The sequence below is a fragment of the Chelonia mydas genome, chromosome 7 (genome assembly GCF_015237465.2).
Source record: "Chelonia mydas isolate rCheMyd1 chromosome 7, rCheMyd1.pri.v2, whole genome shotgun sequence".
Lineage (NCBI taxonomy): Eukaryota > Metazoa > Chordata > Testudines > Cheloniidae > Chelonia > Chelonia mydas.
The window spans coordinates 32761965-32782798 of NC_057853.1; the positions used below are offsets into that span (position 1 = coordinate 32761965).

Sequence of the window (20834 nt, forward strand, 5' to 3'; positions counted from 1 at the left end):
CGCCTCAGTCCAGATCTAAAGGGGAAAAACAGGAGCAGCAAGTGCTGGGGGGGCCTGGAGACGCCTATGGGGGCAAGGGGCTATCACTGAAGAGAATGGGGCAGGCACAAAAGAATCTCAAACATGCAGCCGCTTTCCCCCCTGCAAATCCCTGTGGAGCGGGAAGCTAATTCCCAGCAGCACCTTGGAGATTAGGGCTCAGGGTCCTTGATGTGGCCGCTTGAGCAGGATAAAGCAGGGAGATTTCAGGGCGCCTGATCCCCCTCAACTTTTACCTATTGCAGTCCCTCCCTGGATCAGCCCCGCCCCAAGCGAGCTGGCCAGGCTCCTGGGCAGCTCCCAACGCTCCTTAACCCCAGACTGCAGGGGTCGCTGCCCCCTGCAATCTTACCTTGCAGCTGCTTGAACCTGCCTTCCAGCACATTGGAGTATTGCGCGGCATTGATGAAGGCGGCAGGGGAGAGCACAGGCGATGGAGGGGCACAGGGCACCTCCATCTGCCCCAGCTCATGCTGGAACATCCTGGGGAGGAGTGCGGGGAAGGCACCTCTCTCTCCCTAGGGGAGTGGAGGCCGGCAGGCACAGCTGGGCCCAGGTGCTCCGGGGGAATCAGCTCAGCGCTGAGTGTGCAGAGGCTCTGCCCTCCTCCCAGCCAGGATGGGAGGGCGGTCCTGGGCAATTTACATAAAAACAGGTTGGGCCGCTCTATTGTGAAAGGTGTGTGTGTGTGTGTGTGAGTGTGCAGGCAGCCTGCCCAGGGGAGCAACAGCTCCAGCGTTAGAGGCCGGAGCGGACAAATCCCAGAGCTGGGATCAGGCCAAGGCAACGCCGAGTGGAAAGGTGGCAGCGACTCAGTGCATAGGGCATTACATTGAAGCCAGGACTTCTGGGGTCTATCCCACTCTGCGGTCTGGTGGGTTAGAGCTGGGGAGGCTGGGAGCCAGGACTCCTGGGTTCTACTCCCAGCTCTGGGAGGGGTGTGGGGGCCGGTGGGCTAGAGGCTGGGAGCCAGGACTCCTGGGTTGTACTGCCAGCCCTGGGAGGGAGTGGGGTCTGGTGGGTTAGAGCAGTGGGAGCTGGGATCCAGGACTGTTTATCTGAGCAGAGCCTGACACAATGGAGCCCTGATCTCAGTGCAGGTGTCTAGGTGTGGTGGCAATACAAACAATGACGAGGGGTTCCCCTCCCCTCTCGAGCAGGATTCTGACTCCTGGTCCCCTTGTGCCGACCCCTAGAGGATGCATTTGGACTTGCACTGCACTCTGCCAGGATGTCTCTCACTGAGCACGGGGCAGCAGGAGCCCTTTCTTGCGAGGGAGGGGTATGTGCTCAGGGCCAGGAGACGGTATTTGCACTGGTGGAGGAAGGGAGGCTCTGAGCTGGGTCCCCTGCAGCTGAGGCCCCTGCCCCCCCTTAGAGCCACAGCCATGGATAATGCCCATTAGCTCATGCAGCACATCGCCCTGACAACGGAGGATTTACACCCTATTGTACAGAGCCCTGGGCTTTGTTCCGCCTGGATTCAGGCAGGCCCAGCTCTGGAGCTCCCACCCCTCCCCAGTGGGTAGGACCAGGTCCGTCGGGGTGATTTCTATGTGTTTCATCCTCCCATATCTCCCCCAGTCTGGATGCTGGCCCTTTACCATGCGGTGCCCCACTGCAAGCCCCTGCCTCACTACCTGACCCCCTGCCAGGGCTTAGATGTGACTCCTCCATGCTGGTATCATGTCATTACATGCTGTTAGCTGTGTCTCCCCTACTGGCATTCCAGCCCGGCCCAGAGACCTTGCTCTGCTGGGCAGGGCCCGTTGCCCACTCCCAGAGCTCTGCCAAACCAAATTTCTACCACAGGCAGGATTTTGCGAGTGAGTAGGTATATCATGGCACTGCCGTGCGCCTGCCACGCACAGCCACTAACCTCCTGCTTGGGAGGCCTGGTGGTCAATTCCTAGCTCTACCACTGAATCTCTCCAGACCTCAGTTTCCCCCATCTGTAGAATGGGTTTAGACAGTGAGTTCCTTGGGGCAGGGACTGTGTCTGTGTGGTGCCTAGCATGATGGGGACCCCAATCTCAGTCGGGGTCTGTGCAGCACACCGGGAGCCCGAGTCTCGGTCAGTCTCTTTACTCAACTGTAGGACACATGCCAATAGCTATGCTACCACACTCAGCCTACAGATCCTTCCCAGTGAAGGCTGGTTACAGGAGCACTGCACTGGCAGCTGCTATTTTCCTGCTATTTCAGCAGACAGTGCTTCCTGCTGGGAAAGAATCAGGGTTTTGATGTCAAGACCAAGTACAGGATGGAGCCAGAACTGGCGGGTTTGGAGATAGTGCGTGAGACGGTAATTCCAGGAGACCCTGGCTGAGACAGACCCGATCGCTCTGGGCACTGCACAGACTCACACTGAGACACACGCCTTGTCCCAGGAGCTCACAATCTAAACAGACAAAGGAGGGGAGGGGAAAGGCATCAAGAGGGCAAGGGATTTGCCCAAGATCAGTGGCAGAGCACAGGATAGAACCCAGGAGTCCTGGCTCCTAGCCCTCCCCAAATACATGAGCCCCTACTCCCCTCCCAGAGCTGGGATAGACCACTGGAGTCCAGACTCTAAGCCCAGGGCTTTACCCACAAAACTACACTGTGTCTCTCAGCTTTGCAGCCTGATCCTCATCTCACTGACCTTCCTCCTGCCCTCCCCGCACCCAATACCTTTCTGTCCTGGTGCCCCCTGGCTCCCAGCCTCCTGGGATCATCCACCCCACACAACTTGCATGTGCTTTAGCTGTATTATCTTCCCTGACTCCAGGCCAACTGGACTTTGTCCATCCATGAACTGCCCGGGCCCCACTGTCCCCGCTCCCTGTTTACTCCTGAAGCATTGATCTGTTTGGCCTGTGAAGGGCGTGTGGGGAGCTGTTTACTGTCCTGCCTTGGCTGCCCACCAAGATCAGATCCAGCCACCGTTGACCCCTCTCCCCCCCCAGGAACCAGTGTGACTAAAGCCATCTGGGCAGGGGCAGGGCTGGAGCGAGACTCCCCCTAGCACCCCTCAATCCCAAAGGCCCCCAGAGCAGGGAGGGAAGGGAACTATGCCTTGGGGTTGTAGTGTCCAAGTGGGATGGGACAGGGGAGGGTTTATCAGCCCCAGTTTTCGTACTGATGCCCCCTGCCTCCTAATGGTAGGTCCAGATGGGCTGGGACTGCAGAGGGGAGGGAAGGGGAGGATCCATGGAATGGTGAGGGACAGCAGGGCTGGGCTGTATTGGGGGGAGGATCCTGGGACAGAGAGGCTGGAGGGAGGATCCCCAGGAGGGGGAAGGACAGCTGGGCTGGGCTGGGCTGGAGAGGGAGGATCCGCAGGACAGGAGGGACATTGGGGCTGGGCTGGGAAGGGAGGATCCCCAGGACAGGAAGGGATAGTGGGGCTGGGCTGGGGAGGAAGGATCCCCAGGACGGGGAGGGGAGCCTAGTCCAGCCCTTCCCTGGTGTCAGGTGGCTGCCAGGCAAGCGTTGCTATGGGAGCTATCAGGCTGGAACGCAGTTAGACTGGTTTGTTTGTGCTGTTGGGGGGGTGGGGGGGTGGAGAAGGCAGGGGCAGAGAGTGGGGTGTGTATGCGATGGATGGACAGACAGAGGCTTTGGAGCTCTGGGGTTCAGAGTCTCAGGAGAATCAGTCTGCTCCCCTGCAATGCCCCTTTCCTGTGCTGCCCCGAATTCCCCACCTGGATATCCCCCTCCCACTATAAGGTAGCTGAGCACAGGGGGCTGGGCGGGGCTCAGCTGGGCTGGGCGCCTGCTGCCTCTGCAGGCCTGTGCTGCTCTCTTGTGGCCAATTGCAGCCCCTTCTTGTGACTGTGATCTTGGTGGGGGTGGATTCCACAGGAGCATTGGGGACCGGCTGAATGGGAGCGGTGGAATAGAGGGGACATCTGAAAACCCCATTCTCTGCTCCCAGCAGGGTCACCCCAGGGCAGTCCAAGTCAGGGCTGGCCCTGCCTTTTGTGGGGAGGGTGGATGTGGACACACAGGCCAGCTGGCATCTCCCGTAGCTCCACAGGGAAAGCTCCACGCCAGGGACAGGAGCCTGCACTCTGGACGCCTGGCCTGCAGCTTCCCCAAGGATGTCCAGAGCCTCTCAGCTTGCCCGGGGCAGCAGGGCATGAGAGAGCCCTGCTTGGACTCAACTCGCTGTATCCATTGGCATTCAGACCTTTCACCCATCTCAGAGACAGGAACAAACTGTCCCCCGCACTCCAAATTTCCTGCTGGAGCCACACCCGGCACCCATATTTCCTACCACTGCCACCCTATGAATTACACATCCCCTTCCAGAGTCAGTGCTGTCTCCTGCACCCAGCCCCCAGCCCAAACCGGGGGGATACACCCACACCACTCCACACGGTGCCCCTCACCTGCCAGCGCCTTGATGCGGGAGCGCTCGAAGAGGCGTGCTGAGCTATTCTCATTGTCCCAGTCCTCATCGGCCAGCTCCCACCGGTTGTTGATGTCATTGTACTGCTGCTGGATCTCCAAGCTGTCGTAGTCCGTGGGGGATAGGGTGCTGCTCATGGCGCCTACCACAGGGTCTCTGCATCCACCTATGGGAGACCAGAGAGCCGTGAGTATCCTCTGACCCCCCTCCGGCCGGTTCCCCACCCCGCAGCCAACAAGTCCCCCTACCCTGGGGCCGGATTAGAGTCGGAGCCCCCTAGAGGGGAAGGGCCCTGCATCCCAGTCCCCACCCCCAGGGGCTGCGTACCTACCTGTGTGGCCAGGGCTCTGTCTGCCAAATCCTCTGCTGAGCTACAGCATGGCCCAGGCTCCCCCCGAGAACCTGAAAGCAAAGAGGTAGCAATGTGAGCCTCCCGGCGGGGACCCCACTCCCAGCAGCACCCCAGGGGAGAGTCTGCATCTAGCATCAACCCCCAGGGCCCCAGACAGGCAAGGAATGCTTCCCCCACCCTCCAGCAGGATGACCCCACACTCCCAGTGCAATCCAACCCCCTGGCACCCAGGGCAGCCCACTCCTCAATGGATCTTGCCCTGTCCACTCCCCACACAGCCCGAGCTATCAGTGCTCCTGGGCATGGGGACTGCAGCCATGTCCCTTCCCCAGGGCCACACCTCCACCGCCGCCTTGGGACCCACCAAAGGCAAATGGTCTCTCCTTGGTCAACTTTCCCCTGGATGGAGGCAGCCAGGTTGGGGGGAGGGGCCTCCTGCTGCTCCCTCCCTGACATAGAGAGGGGCGGCCAGGCCAAATTTTAGAGCGTGGTGCTGCGATTCGACATGCCAGGGTGCAATGCCCAGAGCCCAGCCCTGCAGGACAGGAGCTGCCGCTGTGGGGTTAGTAGGGGGTGGGCTCACTCGCCAGCCCCCACCCTTAGCCTCCTACCCTCCTGGCTGTTATTAGGGTTGCAGTGCATGGTGACAAGTGCTGCTGTGGATGGGTGGTGCCCCCTCGGCCCTTTAGTATAGTACACTGACTGAATCAGGAGGCCACATCTGTCCTTGGGGCATGGCAGTAGATAGCATGGCTCACCCTCAGGCTCTGGGTACCCCAGCTATGCCCACAGAGCCAATCCCTCACTGGGCTCATTGCAGGTCCCTTGACTGCTCTGTGCTCCCAGCTACAAGGGAGGCCCCATACCCACCTGAGCTGTGATACTCCTGACCCACTCACCACCCCCATCAGCCAGGGCAAGAGGGTTTAGCACTGGACTGAGCCTGGACGACAGGAGCAAGAGAGACTAAGCCAAAGAGCATCCAAACTCTCAAGCTGCTGATTCTGAGATGAGCAGTGACTACAGGAGGGCTGGAACTCCAGAGCCATAAAGGGGCTGTTCTCTAGCTGCTAGAGCCCACTCCTCTCCCAGACCCAGGGATATAACCCAGGAATCCTGTTCCCAGCCCCACACCCGCTGTAATCCACAAGACCCAACTCCCCTCTCAGAGCTGGGGATAGAACCCAGGAGTCTTGGCCCCCAATCCTGGGCTCTAACCACTAGACCAACTACCCTCCTACAGCCAGTAATAAAACTCAGCAGTTCTGGCTCCCAGACAAAGCTGGGTCTGAGACCAGGGCCCTGTCACACCAGGCACTGCACAGACACAGTCCCTGCCCCAAGAGCTCATAAGCTAAATAGACAAAGTTGTGGGAGGGGAAACAGAGGTACTGAGAGGGGAAGAGACTTGTCCAAGATCACACAGTAGGTCAACAGCAGAGGCAGGAAGAGAACCCAAGTGTCCTGACTCCCCATGCCATGTCTTACCCACTGGACCATGCTGCTTTTGGCTAGCTCGTCCACTGGCCATAGTCTTCCAGGAAAAGCAGTGTGGGCACGACCTGTATTTCTAGGCAGGGTAACGAACCATCCAGGCTCCATGACTGCACTGTTGTGAAGCCAACTACAGGCCCAATGTTTCCCCAGCCATTCCACGCGCTCCCTCGTGCTCCAGGCTCACAGCAGGGCCCCAGGGATGGGCTGGGAGCACAGCCTGCCTGCGTCTCTATGGCAGTGGCTGTAATTGCATTAGAACAATGCAGGCTAGGCTAGCGCACGCATCCCGTCCATGTCACGCCTGGCTGGGGCTGTCAGCACTCACTGGCATTAGGGAGGGAGACCCATTGTGCTGGGCTCAATGCTATTAGAGGCTGGAATCTGGTAACAAGCAGTCTCCTCTAGCCAAATGATGGCCCTTGAGACCATGGGGACCTCCAGCCCAAAGCTGAACCCTGACAACCCACTGGTCTGCCCAGTGGTGCTGGAACAAGGGCTGCTGGGAGTGCTGTCACTCCCCCTGGCTTGAAGTGGTAATAACAAAACACCAAATACAGGGTTTCCATCAGCAGCACCCCCACTATAAAAATTGTTCCAGCACTCCTGTCTCTGCCCCTGCCCCAGAGACACAGTCCTGTTCCTCAGCAAGGGTGGGAGGAGGTCTAGGGGTCAGAGCAGGGGGGCTGGGAGTCAGAACTCCTGGGTCCTGTCACAGTTCTGGCAGGGGAGTGGGGTCTAGTGGTTTAGAACAGGGAGGGCTGGGGTTAGGACTCCTGGGTTCTATCCCTGGCTGCGGTAGGAGAGTGTGGGCTGGTGGTGACAACCAGGCCACCTGGGTTTTGCCCCAGGTCACTGTGTTTCCTTAGGCCCTCTGTGCACCTCAGTGTTCACTATCTTTCTATGAGGGATAACAACACCGGTCTACCCCCGATCACAGAGGGTTGTCGTAAATGAATGGGTACCTGCAAAGGGCTCTAAGGGGCGCTGTGGCACTGAGGGGAGCCCTCGGTGTGGGGCTGCTCTGAGTTGTCCAAGCCTTGGGCTGGATTCTCTCCCTTTCCAGCCTCCACCAGTCCCTGCCCTGTTCTGTATCTAACCTGCCCCGCCTGGTGTCTGCTGACAGGGCCCATCTATCATCCCCCTTCCCCAGGACGCTTGGCGCCCTTTGTTTACGCTGTTGCCGAGTTGTGGGGGGGGCACGGGCGCCATCTTGGTTCCTGTCCTGCTCTTGCTCAGAGTGATTGAGAGCTAGGCCCATGGCTGTATCAACACAGCAATGCCTGGAACTGAGCATATCCTCATCTCAGTCTGCTGGGCCTCCTAACAGAGCAGGCCCCTGCATCTCCCTGCTGGTGCACTACATTCCCCACCCAGCCCCAAGTGCTAACAGCAGCTAAAAGCAGGAAACAGCTGAGCAGATCCAGCCCTGAGTCCCAGAGGCATCCCATACCAGAACAGGGAGAGCAAAGCTCCACTCTATCCCCCCACTCCATTGGTACCCCACATGCAGCTCTGGGCCCTTAAGCCCAAGAACTGGGTGGAATTCAGACAGCAGTGGATCCCGGGACAGCTCCTCATATGGCTTTGTCCACTCTGGTTCTTAGGTGTGGCCCATCACCATGGTATCAGATGCCCTGTCTGCACAGACCCTAACCAAGATCAGGGCCCATCGTGCGAGGCACTGCACAGACTGAGATCAGGGCCCCATTGCGCTGAGCGCAGTACACAGCCCGGCCAAGATCAGGGCCTCATTGTATGAGGTGCTGCACAGATATATAAAGACAATCCCTGCCCCAAAGAGCTTAAAATCTGAAGAGACAAGGGGCGGGAGGAGAAACAGAGGCATTGAAAGGGGAAGGGGTTAGCTCAAGGCCAAGAGAAGAGCCAGGAATAGAAACCAAGAGTCCTGACTCTCAGCCTCGCCTCTCTCTAGGCCACTAGACCCAGGTCCTAGCCCAGAGCCAGGATTTAGACCCCAGCAGTTCTCACTCCCAGCCCCACTTTTCTAACTGTTAGACCCCATTTCCTTCCCACAGCTGGGAATACAACCCAGGAGTCCTGACTCCCAGCCCAGTGTTCTGGCCAACACACCACACCCTATGAATGCTAAAGGCCACCTGCTGCTGCTGAGCTGGGTGTCTTGCCGCAGTGCCACGTGGTCAGGATTGCTCGGCTCTGTGGTCTCTATTCCTATAGCTGGATTCCCTTCATGGGCATCACTCTGTCCTACAGACCAAAAGGAGAGTCAGGAAAATGCTCACAAAGAATCCCTGTCCAGCCCACGCATCTCTGGGGGGTGAGGGCCGGGCAATTCAGGGCCCAGGTACCCCGGGAGCTCAGTGTTAACTGCTGGTTATACACAGAGCTGGCAGCACCACCCAGTGGTTTTCAAACTGGGGTATGCAAGCTCTCGTAAGGGTGTACGCAAGAAAAATCCTGTAACGGCAGACAACACATTTCATTTAGTAAGACTTGGCAATCTAATCAGCATTTAATCTCCTTTCAATTAAAACAGCAGCCACATTAGTGTACGTTTTCTTTCTGCTGTGCAACTCAGAATCAGAGGTTTTCAAACTGGGTGGCCCACTGAGGAGAGTCAGGGGAGGTGGTGGCACTCCTTTCCCAAGCCCTGCCTTGCGGGACTGGCCTGAGCCGCTTGGTGTCACCGCTCACCTCTCCAAATGTTCCTAAGGGGGTGCACCCCACAGTTGGAAAACCTCTAGAAGCTGTTGCTAAATGAAAGGCAGAAATCGGGGGGGGTGGGGGGGGGGAAGACACATGACCCTGCCTGCTACCCCCCACATGTCACCTCTGCCTATCTCAGACCGGGTGCATGGCAGACTACCTTATTTGGAAAGGGGTACACAGCCTAAAAAGTTTGAAAACCACTGATCTATAAGTAAGGTTGCCATTAGAAGACCCTGGTTTTGGTTATTTATAACTTTGCCAAACTTCAGTTGTCCAGTCCTGAAATTTCCCCGGTCAGGACTCTGCCTCAGGCTGAAACTTTCTGGGAAGTTTCAGCAAAAATGGTTCAGCTGTTTCCAAAGATGAAACTAGGGAAAAACTGTTTTGCCCATGTTAAAAAAAATCTCAGATCATTTTGCTGAGAAGCTCTAGGGCAGGGGTAGTCAATACGTAGACCACGGGCCAAATTTGGACAGCCAGATGCTTTTGAATGGACCGTGACATCTTTTTATTTACTTATTATTATCAGTATTGTTATTGTTTTTGTATTATTTTCTCTGGAGTCTGGACCTTGACAATACCTTGACCAAGAAATTTTGATCTTGCCAAAAAATAATTGATTACCCCTCCTCTAGGGCCTCAATCCATTGGAGCAGGGAGTTGAAATTTGGTAGGGGGACCACTCTGGGGTCAGGAAGATGCCTTTTGCTGTTTCCATGAAGATCCACCCAAATCTGGCCTATTTATGAGCCTCAGGGGGAAAAAAATTCAGTTTTCACATGCTAAGTAGAGACTTGTTAAAGTTTGGCAGCTAAATTTTCTAAAGATTCCACTGTGCTGAGCATGCTCCAGACCTTCACATCAGAAGTGAGAGCAGGGAAATGGTCTCTCCTGTGCTCTCAATGCTCCCCCATGCTGGAGAAGAAGGAGAATGCAGCCTCACTAGAGTGCAGAGGGGAGCAGAATAGATGTGGGGAAGAGATGTGGGGGAGACAGGGACAGAGGGAAGATAATGGGGGCAGGGGCCAGGTGGGGGGCATTAGCGTGGGCATCCCCACAATGGGGAAAGAGCAGAAGGGGCTGGCAACAGGAGCTACATACAGGGAGACAGGCGTGGGAGACGACTGGGGGAGTTAGGGAGCAGGATGAAAGGGACAGAATGGTCTGTAACCATTAGCAAACATCACCCAGAAAACCTGGAACTGAACCCAGGAATCCTGAGTCTCTGCATTCCTCTGCTGACAGCAAATAGTCGTGAAACCCACTTGAAAAGTATGTACCTTACTCCTTCTAGAGCCTAATCCACAGAGGATAACAGCCTACTACTCCTACCTGTTATGCTGTTAGCTCAAGTGGAAGAGAATTAAAGGTTGCAGCACTGCTGATGACTCAAACTGGGGGATGAGTATGGTTCCTCATGATGACATTTTTTGCCTGTGCAACCTCAGTTCGTCCCCCTGTGCGTATCCATTATGATATAGTCTTTAATTACATGATCACATACTATTTTTTCACAGGACCCCTGCTTTGTCAGTGTACAGAACAGACATGTTCTGGACATGAATCAAGGTAGGGTAGTGAAGAAGGCTATTGTCAGACCCCTGCTTCATTTGTTGCAGAAGCTGGAAGGTGGGCAGTGAATGAGGCAGGGGACTGCAGGAAAAGAAAGGAAGGTCTGGCATGGTTAAGGCAGCTGAATGCTGCCCTATAGAACTGGACTCTGCCACAAAGTTCCTGTGTGATGCTGGGCAAATCACTTACATCAAACTTTTCACAGGTGGGCACTAACTGTGTGGGCCTCATTTTCTGAGCACTCCATTTGAGATCTTGGGTTCTGATTTGCAGAAGTGCTGAGCACTCACAACTGCAACTGAAGTCAAGGGGAGCTGTGCTCTGACCATAAAAAGTGCCATATAATGCTAAATTCCCTGAAACAGAAGGCCCTATGCATCTCATACTGGGCACCCAAAATTAACTGACACTTTTGATACTTTTGGCCTTAATCTCTGTTTCCCATCTGTAAAATGGGGATAAACCACCAAGTCATCTCATAGGAAAGTTGCAAAGATAAATTCATTCACATCTGTAAAGCACTAAGATAGTACAATAAGAGCAACACTGAAAAGCCCAGGGGGAAATTACTAATTCTGTCTGAAGTGTGGGGTTTGAATAGTGTGCAGTGAATAATGCATGGCGCCACACCTAGTTTATGTTACTGCCCGTCCTGTGCATTGAACAAGGCAGGGGTCCTGTGGAAAAAAAACAACATGTGATCATGTAATTAAAGACCGTATCATAATGCATAAACACAAGGGGGTGCAAATTAACGTTGCACTCTGAGGGCCATATTTTAAAACCTTAACATAGTTCTTTGGATGTAGTGTTCTGGGATATAATATAATTGTTGCAGTGAGGTAACTCCTAGAGATGACTGGGCTCCGGGCCCCACTATGATCGGTGATGTACAGACACATGGTCAATGAAAATGCTCTGCTACAAAGAGCTTATGCTCTCCTTGCCACCATAGTATCCAAGTGCCTCACAATCAATGGATCTTAGCTTATGAGGCAGTGAAGCATCAGTCCTATTTCACAACTGAGGCAACGGACATGACTCACCCAAGGAATCAGTGGCAGTCCTAGGAATAGAATCCAGGTACCCTGCATCCCACTCAAGTGCCCTCCCCACTAAACCACCCTTCCCCACTGCATGTATATTTATTGCTGCCTAATCACACTGCATATGCACAGCCATGCTGTCAAATGCTTCATGCATGCATCTACCACCACCTACACAAGCGTAGCTCCAACTGCATGATACTGGAGTATCAGCTGACAAGTATGCCCTAACAGAAAGGGAGTGGGGTCTAGTGGTTAGAGGAGAGTGGGGCCTGGAGTTGGGAATGCTGGATTCTCTCCCAGTCCTTTGAAGGAAAGTGGGGTTCAGTGGGTTATATCAGGGAGGGCTGTGAGCGAGGACTCCTGGATTCTATCCTTGGGTCTGAGAGGGGAGTAGGGTCTAGAGCAGGGGTGGCCAACCTACACCTGTGAAGGAGCCAGAATTCACCTATGTACATTGCCAAAGAGCCACAGTAGTACCTCAGCAGTCCCACATCAGTTCTCCCATGCCTACCAGCAGCCCTGATGATCAGCACCTCCCCCTCCTTCCCCATGCCTCCTGCAGCATGCAGGAGGCTCTGGGGGGAGGGGGAGGAGTGAGGGCATGGCAGGCTCAGGGAAGGGGGCAGGAAGGAGTGGGGGCCTTGGGCGAAGGGGTGAAGGGGTAGGGCCTGTGGCAGAGTCAGGGGTTCAGCAGTGAGCACCCTCCCCCGGCACATTGGAAAGCTGGCGCCTGTAGCTCCAGCCCCAGAGTTGGTGCCTAAGCAAGGAGCCGGATATTAACTTCTGAAGAGCCACATGCGGCTCTGGAGCCACAGGTTGGCCACCCCTGGTCTAGAGCTTAGAGAAAGAGGGCCGAAAGCCAGGACTCCTGAGTGCTATTCTCAGCTATTTTACTAACTCACTCATGCCTCAGTTTCCCTCTAATTTCCACAACAGAAGCTGAGAGGGCATGCAGGGTTAGTGTTTGTGAAGCGATGTGCACTGCTGAGCAGGGGCACAGGATTACATGATACAAAGCCCAGAACACTCCTGGTGCCAAGTGACGGGGGCAGGGGAGGGTTGCCCAGTGCAGTGGAAGGCATTAACCCAGCTCTGCAGGTTGCCAAGGTGGCCAGCCAGCATGCCCTGGGTAAGACTGGGGTCACAGGGCTGCTGATCCTCTAGATGCAGAAAGACACCAGCAACATGGCACCAAATCCATGTCAAATGGCCACCACAGCTGACTTGGCAGGAGTCATTGGAACACTGGCAGGAGGCCATTGAAGTCCATGGGCATCCAAGACCAACTCCCATCTAACATCAACAGCTGCTCCCACAGAGACGGCACCCTCTACAGGGTGCATATGGGCCCCAGACAAATGACAGCCATGCAGGAGAGCCAGTGGATGGTGGCAGGTGACTGAGTAATGCCACTTTGCTGCCCAGCAGGGGGGAGGCAACTGCATGGACAGGCTTGTACAATCACAAGCAAGATCACTTCAGCATGAGGGCTGGATTAGTGCAACTGCACACACAAATTCCTACTGACACTAGGGGTTGGTTAGTGCCATCGTGTGCACGGATTCCCATTGACACAAGGATTGGGTTAGTGAAGTCACATATGCACAGGTTCCCGCTCACATGAGGGGTGAGTTAGTGCAATCACACAGACATTCTCTCTGCCATGAGTGCTGGGACTAGGGACTGGCTAGTGTGACCGCCAACATGCAAATTACCTCCAGCACAAGGGCAGTGCATGCACAGATTTACATGAGAGCCAGGTGAGAGTGACAGCACAAACAGATTCAGTCTGGCAATTGGGGTGGGTAAAACAGATAGTGAGGTTGAGGTGACTGGGAATTTGGTGACGATTTGGAGTAATGGAGAATTTGGGGCAATTGGGGTAACAGGGATTTTGGGAGTTCAGGTAATTGGGGGATTGGAACAATGTGTTTTTGGAGGATTGGAGCCATGCATATTTGTGGTTGTTTGGGATCAGAGGGGTGAAAGGGATTTAGATTGGGGGTAATGTAGATGTGGGGCGATTGGGATTTGAGGGATGTGGTGTTGTGGTTTCAGGATGAGTGTATTTTGGGGGTTGGGGTGACATTAATCTTGGGGTAATAAGGGACTAGGGCAATTTGGAATGCAACAAAGGGGATTTTGAGGACTGGTGATTTGGGATTGGTGGTAATGAGGATTTGGGGCAATTGGGTTCAGGGGTGATGTAGATTTGGGGGATTGGGCTGATGCAGATTTGGGGGTATCCAGAATTGGGGACAATGGGGATTTTGGGGTACAGGCAGCTGACAAGGAAACCTAGCCTGGCAGGCAGGGTGACCCCAATGTCAGGAACCCCTGAGGAGAGGGGGACCTAACTGGGAGAGCTGGGCAATGAGGAGTGGGTTAGAGGGGTGTAAGGCACAGAGGGAGGAGATGAGACAGAGTGAAAGGACTCTGAGGGGGAGTGCGGTTCTGGTCTGCTTCCTCTCTCCATGAGCTGAGAGGGCTGGACCCTGGCCTACCATGAGGCTGTAGAGGGGAAACCAGGGATGGGGCATGAGGTAAAACCCAGCCACCTCCTGTGCCCAGCCTCCTCTGCGGGCCCTGGCCTAGCGAGTGTCTGGGGGGAACCCCTGATGCTGCCCAGCTGGGCCCAGCCTCCCCAATGGGTCCTGGCCTAGCGAGCATCTGGGAGGAACCCCTGGCGCTGCCCAGTTGGGCCCAACCTCCCCAGTGGGCCCTGGTCTAGCAAGTGTCTGAGGGGAACCCCTGGTGCTGCCCACCTGGCTTGATCCAGCTTCCCTCACAGGCCCTGGCAGAGCGAGTATCTGGGGGGAATCCCCAGTGCTGCCCAGCTGGACTCAGCCTCCCACACAGATCCTGGCCTAGCAAGCCTCTGAAGGGAGCCCCCAGCACTGCCCGGCTGGGCCCAGCCTCCACCACAGGCCTAGCCTAGCGAGCGACCGGCCCTGACCGTACAGATCCCCGTGCCACATTGCGGCAGCCCCACCCGCCCACACAGAGGACCCATGCCAAAGGCCGGCATCTCACTGCAGATCATCCCCAGATTACACTGCTGATTGGGCATCTTATTCTTAGCTGCACAGCTCCAAGGAGGCTTATGCTCTTAAGGCCGAAGGATAAATAGCCCAACTCCCTGACAGCAGCCAGGCCACCTCCCCGATAATGGCATCCTCCCCCCACAGCCGGCGCCAATGCCAGACTGAGGTAATTATGCCAGCAAGTGTTCCTGCAAAATCCAATCAGCACTGCCATTGCTGGCACTGGCACTCAGGGACCAGCCTTTCCAGAAACAAATGAGGGGAGACAGGAATTGGGCCTCCTCTGTGCTGGATAAAGAGACCTCAAGGAGGATGCCTGTAGGGGAGGAAGCATGGGCCAGTGGCTAGAGCACTGGCCTGAGAGCCAGGACTTCTAGGTTCCCCAGCTCTGGGAGAGGAGTGGGGCCTCATGGCTTAAAGCCAGGGTAGTTGGAGAAGGTCAGGACTACTGGGTTCTATTCCAGGCTCTTCCACAGCCCTGCTGTATAGTTTTGTAGTATAAATATAGCAGTGGGCCTGTTATGCCAGGTACTGCACACTCTGTACCTCAGTTTTCCCTCCCATCCTTGGCCTAGTTAGACTGTATGTTCTTCAAGGCAGGGACTTCCACTGTGTGTCTGCAGTGCCTTGCACAATGGGGGGCTTTGATCTCAGCTGGGGATGCTGGGTACTACTTTAACAGTACCGATGATCCCTCACTCAGACCTGAGATGCAACCATCTCTGGGGTGGTGCATTGCCTCGCCTTGCACTGAGATGCAGCTGTCTGTGAGGTGGGTTCTTTAACCCTGAGACCAATGTCTCTTACCAGCCCCCTCACTCCCACACAATGTCCTCTCTTTGCTCCACTTCCCCCCACACACACCTTCATCTTTAGCCACCCCTCCCCTGTGACTTTTGAACCCTCTCCCCCAGCAGGCCCAGCCCGTGCTCCACATGACCTCTGATCTCAAAACCATTGGGGTCCTCTGCTCCCGCATTCCCCAGACAGAGAGCAGGAGGGGAGGGAGTGCAAGTAGAGAGGAGATGGGTCTAACCAGACAGCTGCTCCCACTCCCCTGCAGTAGCCCAAGCCTTACCTCACCCCATCATAGGCCCCCTACTACTATACTGAGGCACTGGTGTCAATACTATCAAAGAAAAGCACCACCTATTCAGCTCCTACACCACTGCATAACATACACACACACCCAGCACTGCATCAAGGCACTGGAGCCAGCACTGACTCCACGGGGCGAGCATCCCTTACTGAGCCCCCACCCTGTCCCCTGCAGTACAGTGCCCTGTAGTGCTGAACTGGGGCACCGGGGCCAGCACTGACTGTGAGAGAAAAGTACCGCCTACTGAACTCCCACTCCCCTCGCTGCAAACCACCCCAGTACTGTATTGGCTCTGCTCCCCTGGCTCTGTGACCGAAATACCATGGCTTGCATCCCTACATTCAGGAATAGGTTGGTACCACCCAACCCAGCACCTCTGGGCTGAATTGCAAGCCTCACTATTTGCCCCATGTTCTGTGTTAACATGCCCAGATCTCCATGGGGAAGTGTGATCACTGCATTAGCACAATGGCACCTGCACATCGCTAATGCCACCATAAAGGCTTTGAACCACTCAGTCCCAGGCAGGCCTGATAATCTGGATTCAGAACCCAAGATACTCATCCCCACCCCGGGGCTCCCTGCACTGTGGAGTTCTTCCGAACACACATTTGAATTGTGCACCCAGCTTATGACACTGCCACCCAGAAGCTGGGCGGCTTGCACCCCCTGTATCAGGAATGGAAAACTATTCAGCCCAATCAAGCTATTCTTGACTTTCCCCTGCCAGCCCCCTCTCCACGCTGCAGACAGGGCTAACCAAATTGTTCCCATTGCACCATTTGCATCAGTTCTTTCTGCATAAAACTCAGATCCCACTATTGACCTACTAGCCAGCTCAACCCGGACCCTAAATGCAGCGCAGGGCCCTGCCATGTGGCACTAGCTGGCAGAGCCATCTTGCACGCACACACATGCCAAACATTTCAAAACAGGGGCTTCCAGTTCTGCCCCACAGTGCAGATTTCAGTTCCTGAGTCAGGTGGCCAGACTTCCAAAAGAACTTGTACCCAGCAGCTCCCAGTGTTGGCAATGGCCGCCCAGTGCCGGAGCACAGCACGGCCAAAAACAAGCCCACCCGTACAGAGAGAGGCACACACCAAGACAGATAGGCAGGGATAGAGACACAAATCTATGTATGCACACTGTGAAACACCCAAGCAGAGCTGCACACACAGCCAGCTCCACATCCACACACACATACAAACACTCACAGCCAGATATGCATGCATGCAGAGACACATACTCCAGCAAATACGGAGACAGGTCCACGCACCCAGATACACAGAGGTGCAAACACAGAGAGCTATTGCCAAACAAAGGCACCCAGAGACACACAAAGAGCCATGCACACACCAGAGGGAATCCAGCTCAATGTGCGCGCACACCCGGCATCTCAGACCGGCTGCTCCCCCTGCCATTCCCCAAGGAGCATGCTGGCCTGCCTCTCCCTCCCCCACAGCCCGGCCTCGCGTCAGGCGCAGAGACCGGCTCTAGCCTACGTGCCCCTCACTTCCCAGGTGCCTGCAACCGGGTGCCCCCACATCCCTGCCCCACCTGGGCATCCCCAGCCCACCTCCCTTCCCCACCCCGAAGCGCCAGGAGCAGCCGGGAACCCCTTTCCTCCTCCTGCTGCCAGGGATGCAGAGACAATAGCAAGCCCCTCCATCTCCCAGGAGCCCGGCTCACCTCCCTCCGGGGGACACCCAGGGCTCCTTCCCCTCGCTCGCGTCCAGATCCCACAGCCAGGGAGGCCCCCAGCACCACGCGGGCAAGCTCGGGGACCGGCAGGGAAGGGCTGGCTGTGGCTGCTGGCTGCGGTGCTGTGAGCGCGTGGATCTGCGTGTGTGAGCGCGCGTCACCCGCAATAGGGAGCCGGCAGGAAAAAAAAAATCACAATAGCATCCTCTGGCGCCCACCGGGGCTCCCGCAGGACTCTGCCAGCCCTCCCCAGCCAGCCAGCTGGTCCTGCCACGGCGGGGTCGGGGGGTTGGGGGAGAGGACAAAAGGAAGGGGCTTTTCCCAGCTGCACAGTGGGAGGGAGAGGGGAGGGAAGGCTGGACATGGGGCCTAGACAGGGATGGGTAAAAGCCATGTGGTGCTCATCCAGCACCCGGATGCAGCCACCTCTGGGGTGGGGTGTGGGGGGCTGTTTATACAGGAATCCGTTGCCTGGCCCTGAGCTGCAGCTGCCCGAGGGGTAGGGAGTGGGGGCTATTTATACAGGGATCCATTGCCCCAGTGCTGAGATGAAGCCACCTCTGGGCTGGGAGCAGGGCCTGTTTATACAGGAATTTTTCACCCCAGCCCTAGATGCAGCTGTTTTTGGGGTGGGGAGAAGGGCTTTTTAACAATATACAGTAGTGTAGTAATGCTATACAGCTGTTTAGGACAAGGGTGAAAGGGGAGGATCCCAGGGGCAGTGACACCCTCAATCCTTGGTATCTGTAATGATCTTAAATGGATCCTTGCTCCAGTCGACGTCCCCAAGCCCCCCCTCCCACATGGTCTCCCACTCCTACCTAAAGGCCACAATCACAGCCAGCTCACTCCTAGCACCATAGTTTATGGTATCGACTCAGAACGCCCCCTCCTGGAGCACACTGCTCTCTGTACGCTAGCGGTTCTCAAATTGTGGGTCAGGACCGCAAAGTGGGTCGCGAACCTGTTTTAATGGGGTCGCCAGGGCTGGCATTAGACTTAAGGGTCCGAGCCAAAGCCTGAGCCCCACTGCCCAGGGCAGAAGCCCAACCCCTACCACCCAGGGCCAAAACTCGATGGCATCAGCCCTGGGTGTCAGGGCTCAGGTTACAGGCCCCCCACCTAGGGCTGAAGCCCTTGGGCTTTGACTTTGCCCCCCACTCCACCCGGGGAGGCTGGGTTTGGGCAGGCTTACACTTTGGTCCCCTCTCCTGGGGTCGTGTAGTAATTTTTGTTGTCAGAAGGGGGTCGCAGTGCAATGAAGTCTGAGAACCCCTCCGTGTATTCAATGAGTGTCCTCAGCTGCACACCACAAAAGGGAGCTTAAGGTGGGTGCAAATGGCCCCCTAAGACTCCCACTCCCCTTGAAGGGAGCATCTGGTAATAGGGCTCCTAGCCCCCCACCCCAGTGTATGGATGCGATGCAGTGCACACTGGCTATTCGCTGCATCCCCACCACTATGGGACACAGGATAAAAGATCCCTTGCAACCGACACACCTGCAAATGTTCGGAATGCAAACCTGTGTTTAATGATAACTTGCACCATATTTTACACGTTAGAAGAGCTTTTCACTATAAAGCCTATTTGAAAGGACTCCTCGCTGTGGGAATTACCCACCCTAGAGGCAGCTGTACCTGAGTGCTGGGTGAGGGTGTATAAACACCCCCCACACCCCTACCCCCAGGTATCTCAACGCTAGGCATGGGATCCCTGTATAAACAGCATTGCACACTACCCCAGAGGTGCCTACAACTCAGAGACAGGTGAGGGATCTCTGCATAAACATCCCCCTCTGTCCCATCCCAGAGGCAGCCGCATTTTAGCACTGGGTGAAGGATCCCTGTAAAAGCCCTAATTTTATGAATTACACAAACCAGCTGTTTAAAAAGAAAAATAATCCCCTGTTGCTTGCAACCATCACATTCCCCCATAAGTCATGAACAGAGCTTGACCCCATAACTTTCTGACTTGAGCATAGACCTTCGCCACCCGAGCTACAGGAGTAATTGCTGTATGAATTAGCCTCTAGAGTAGGGCTCTACATACACTTTGCGCCAGTGGGTTACACAACTCCATTAGCACTTTTCCAGACACCAAAGTTGTCCCTCTTTGACTACTCCATTCTAGTTGAAGAGGTTCAACCCCTGCTAGTGTGGATATGGTTATGATGAGATAAAGGCGCTTATCCTGGTATAGCTATTCCTGTACAGGAAGGGGAATAAGCTATCCCAGGATAAGGCATCTTTATATCAGTATAGCTGCTTCCACACTTGGGGTTGTCCTGGCATAACATACGGGTAAAAAAAATTCCCTCCCCAACCAAAATAGTTATACCGGGACAAAATCCGTGTGTAGAGTAGCTCTCAGATAGCAGTAGGCTATTAGAACACTGCATGCTAGCCCTGGGTCTGGGAGGGAAGTGGGCAAAGTGTTTAGCAATTGGATAACCATGGCACATATATTTAGCACATTCGTTGTAAAAGGCAGTGCAGCAGAGTGGCTCCGACACAGCTCTGAGGTGTTAGAGTGTGGGCTCGACTCCCAACTCCACCTGAATTGACCTTGTGTAGCCTCTCTTTTAGATTATTTGCAAAATGGAAGTGGGGGGCTAATATCTGAGTAATTAAATAGTGGGGTGGAATGTCGTCTTGGTCAGTAGTAAGGTCTGGGAAGTGCCTGGAAATATAAAAAGCAAAAAGCAAAGGAGAGATGTGAAGGCAGGAGCTTCTGGTTCCCTGCTCAGTGCACATTCCCCTTGACTACAGGATATGCAGTGGTGCCATCTGCTGTCTCTCAAAAACGTTGGGTAGCCTGATTGCATGGACTGAGTATATATTAGAGCAGCTCTGAGGCTGCTCTCATTTACACCCCAGGAAAAGACCTCATAAGCCCCCTTAAACCTTTCTTCTGTATCTGTGTGCTGAGAGCAGGATTGAAGGGGACAACCCAGCTCTGGGGAGACCCTCCCTCATAGACCCTGCACTCAATTCTGATCCCCTGCCTTTGAGAAAGAAGGTTAGAGTGGGGCCTGGGGGTGGAAACCAGGACTCCTGGGTTCTTTCCTGGGCCAGAATCATCACACTGTCAGCAACCTGTTCAACTAATATTGTCCATAACTGGGAACGGGTGACGGGGGATGGATCACTTGATGATTACCTGTTCTGTTCATTCCCTCTGACGCACCTGGCATTGGCCACGGTCAGAAGACAGGACACTGGGCTACACAGACCTTTGGTCTGACCCAGTATGGCCATTCTTATGTTCCCCGTCCGTATTCCATGGCCCGCCTCTCATTTGCACCCCATAGTAATCTCCTACCCCCTAGGGTGAGTGCTCTTAGAGCCTGCAGTAGGTTACCTGACCTCCCTCTTGCCAATGTTCATTATGGGATACA

At 55.2% G+C, this 20834-nt stretch overlaps 1 protein-coding gene across 6 annotated transcripts in view; it reads right to left on the minus strand.

Moving 5' to 3' along the window:
- The window catches only part of SPTBN2 (spectrin beta, non-erythrocytic 2), a 60428-nt gene that overhangs the window by 38605 nt on the left and 989 nt on the right, over positions 1–20834 (minus strand). The window contains exons 2-5 of one of the 6 annotated variants that reach the window (XM_037904469.2): positions 4767–4837; positions 4416–4601; positions 3931–3932; positions 392–497 (exon numbers count right to left, since the gene is read on the minus strand). In XM_037904469.2, coding sequence (XP_037760397.1) covers positions 392–497; positions 3931–3932; positions 4416–4572 — 265 coding nt within the window. In that variant the 5' untranslated portion in view covers positions 4573–4601; positions 4767–4837. Of the gene's footprint in view, positions 1–391; positions 660–3930; positions 3933–4415; positions 4602–4766; positions 4838–8401; positions 8511–17425; positions 17639–20834 lie in introns of those variants that run through there. The other 5 variants (XM_043551685.1, XM_037904463.2, XM_037904465.2 and 2 more) reach the window with 5 other exon arrangements.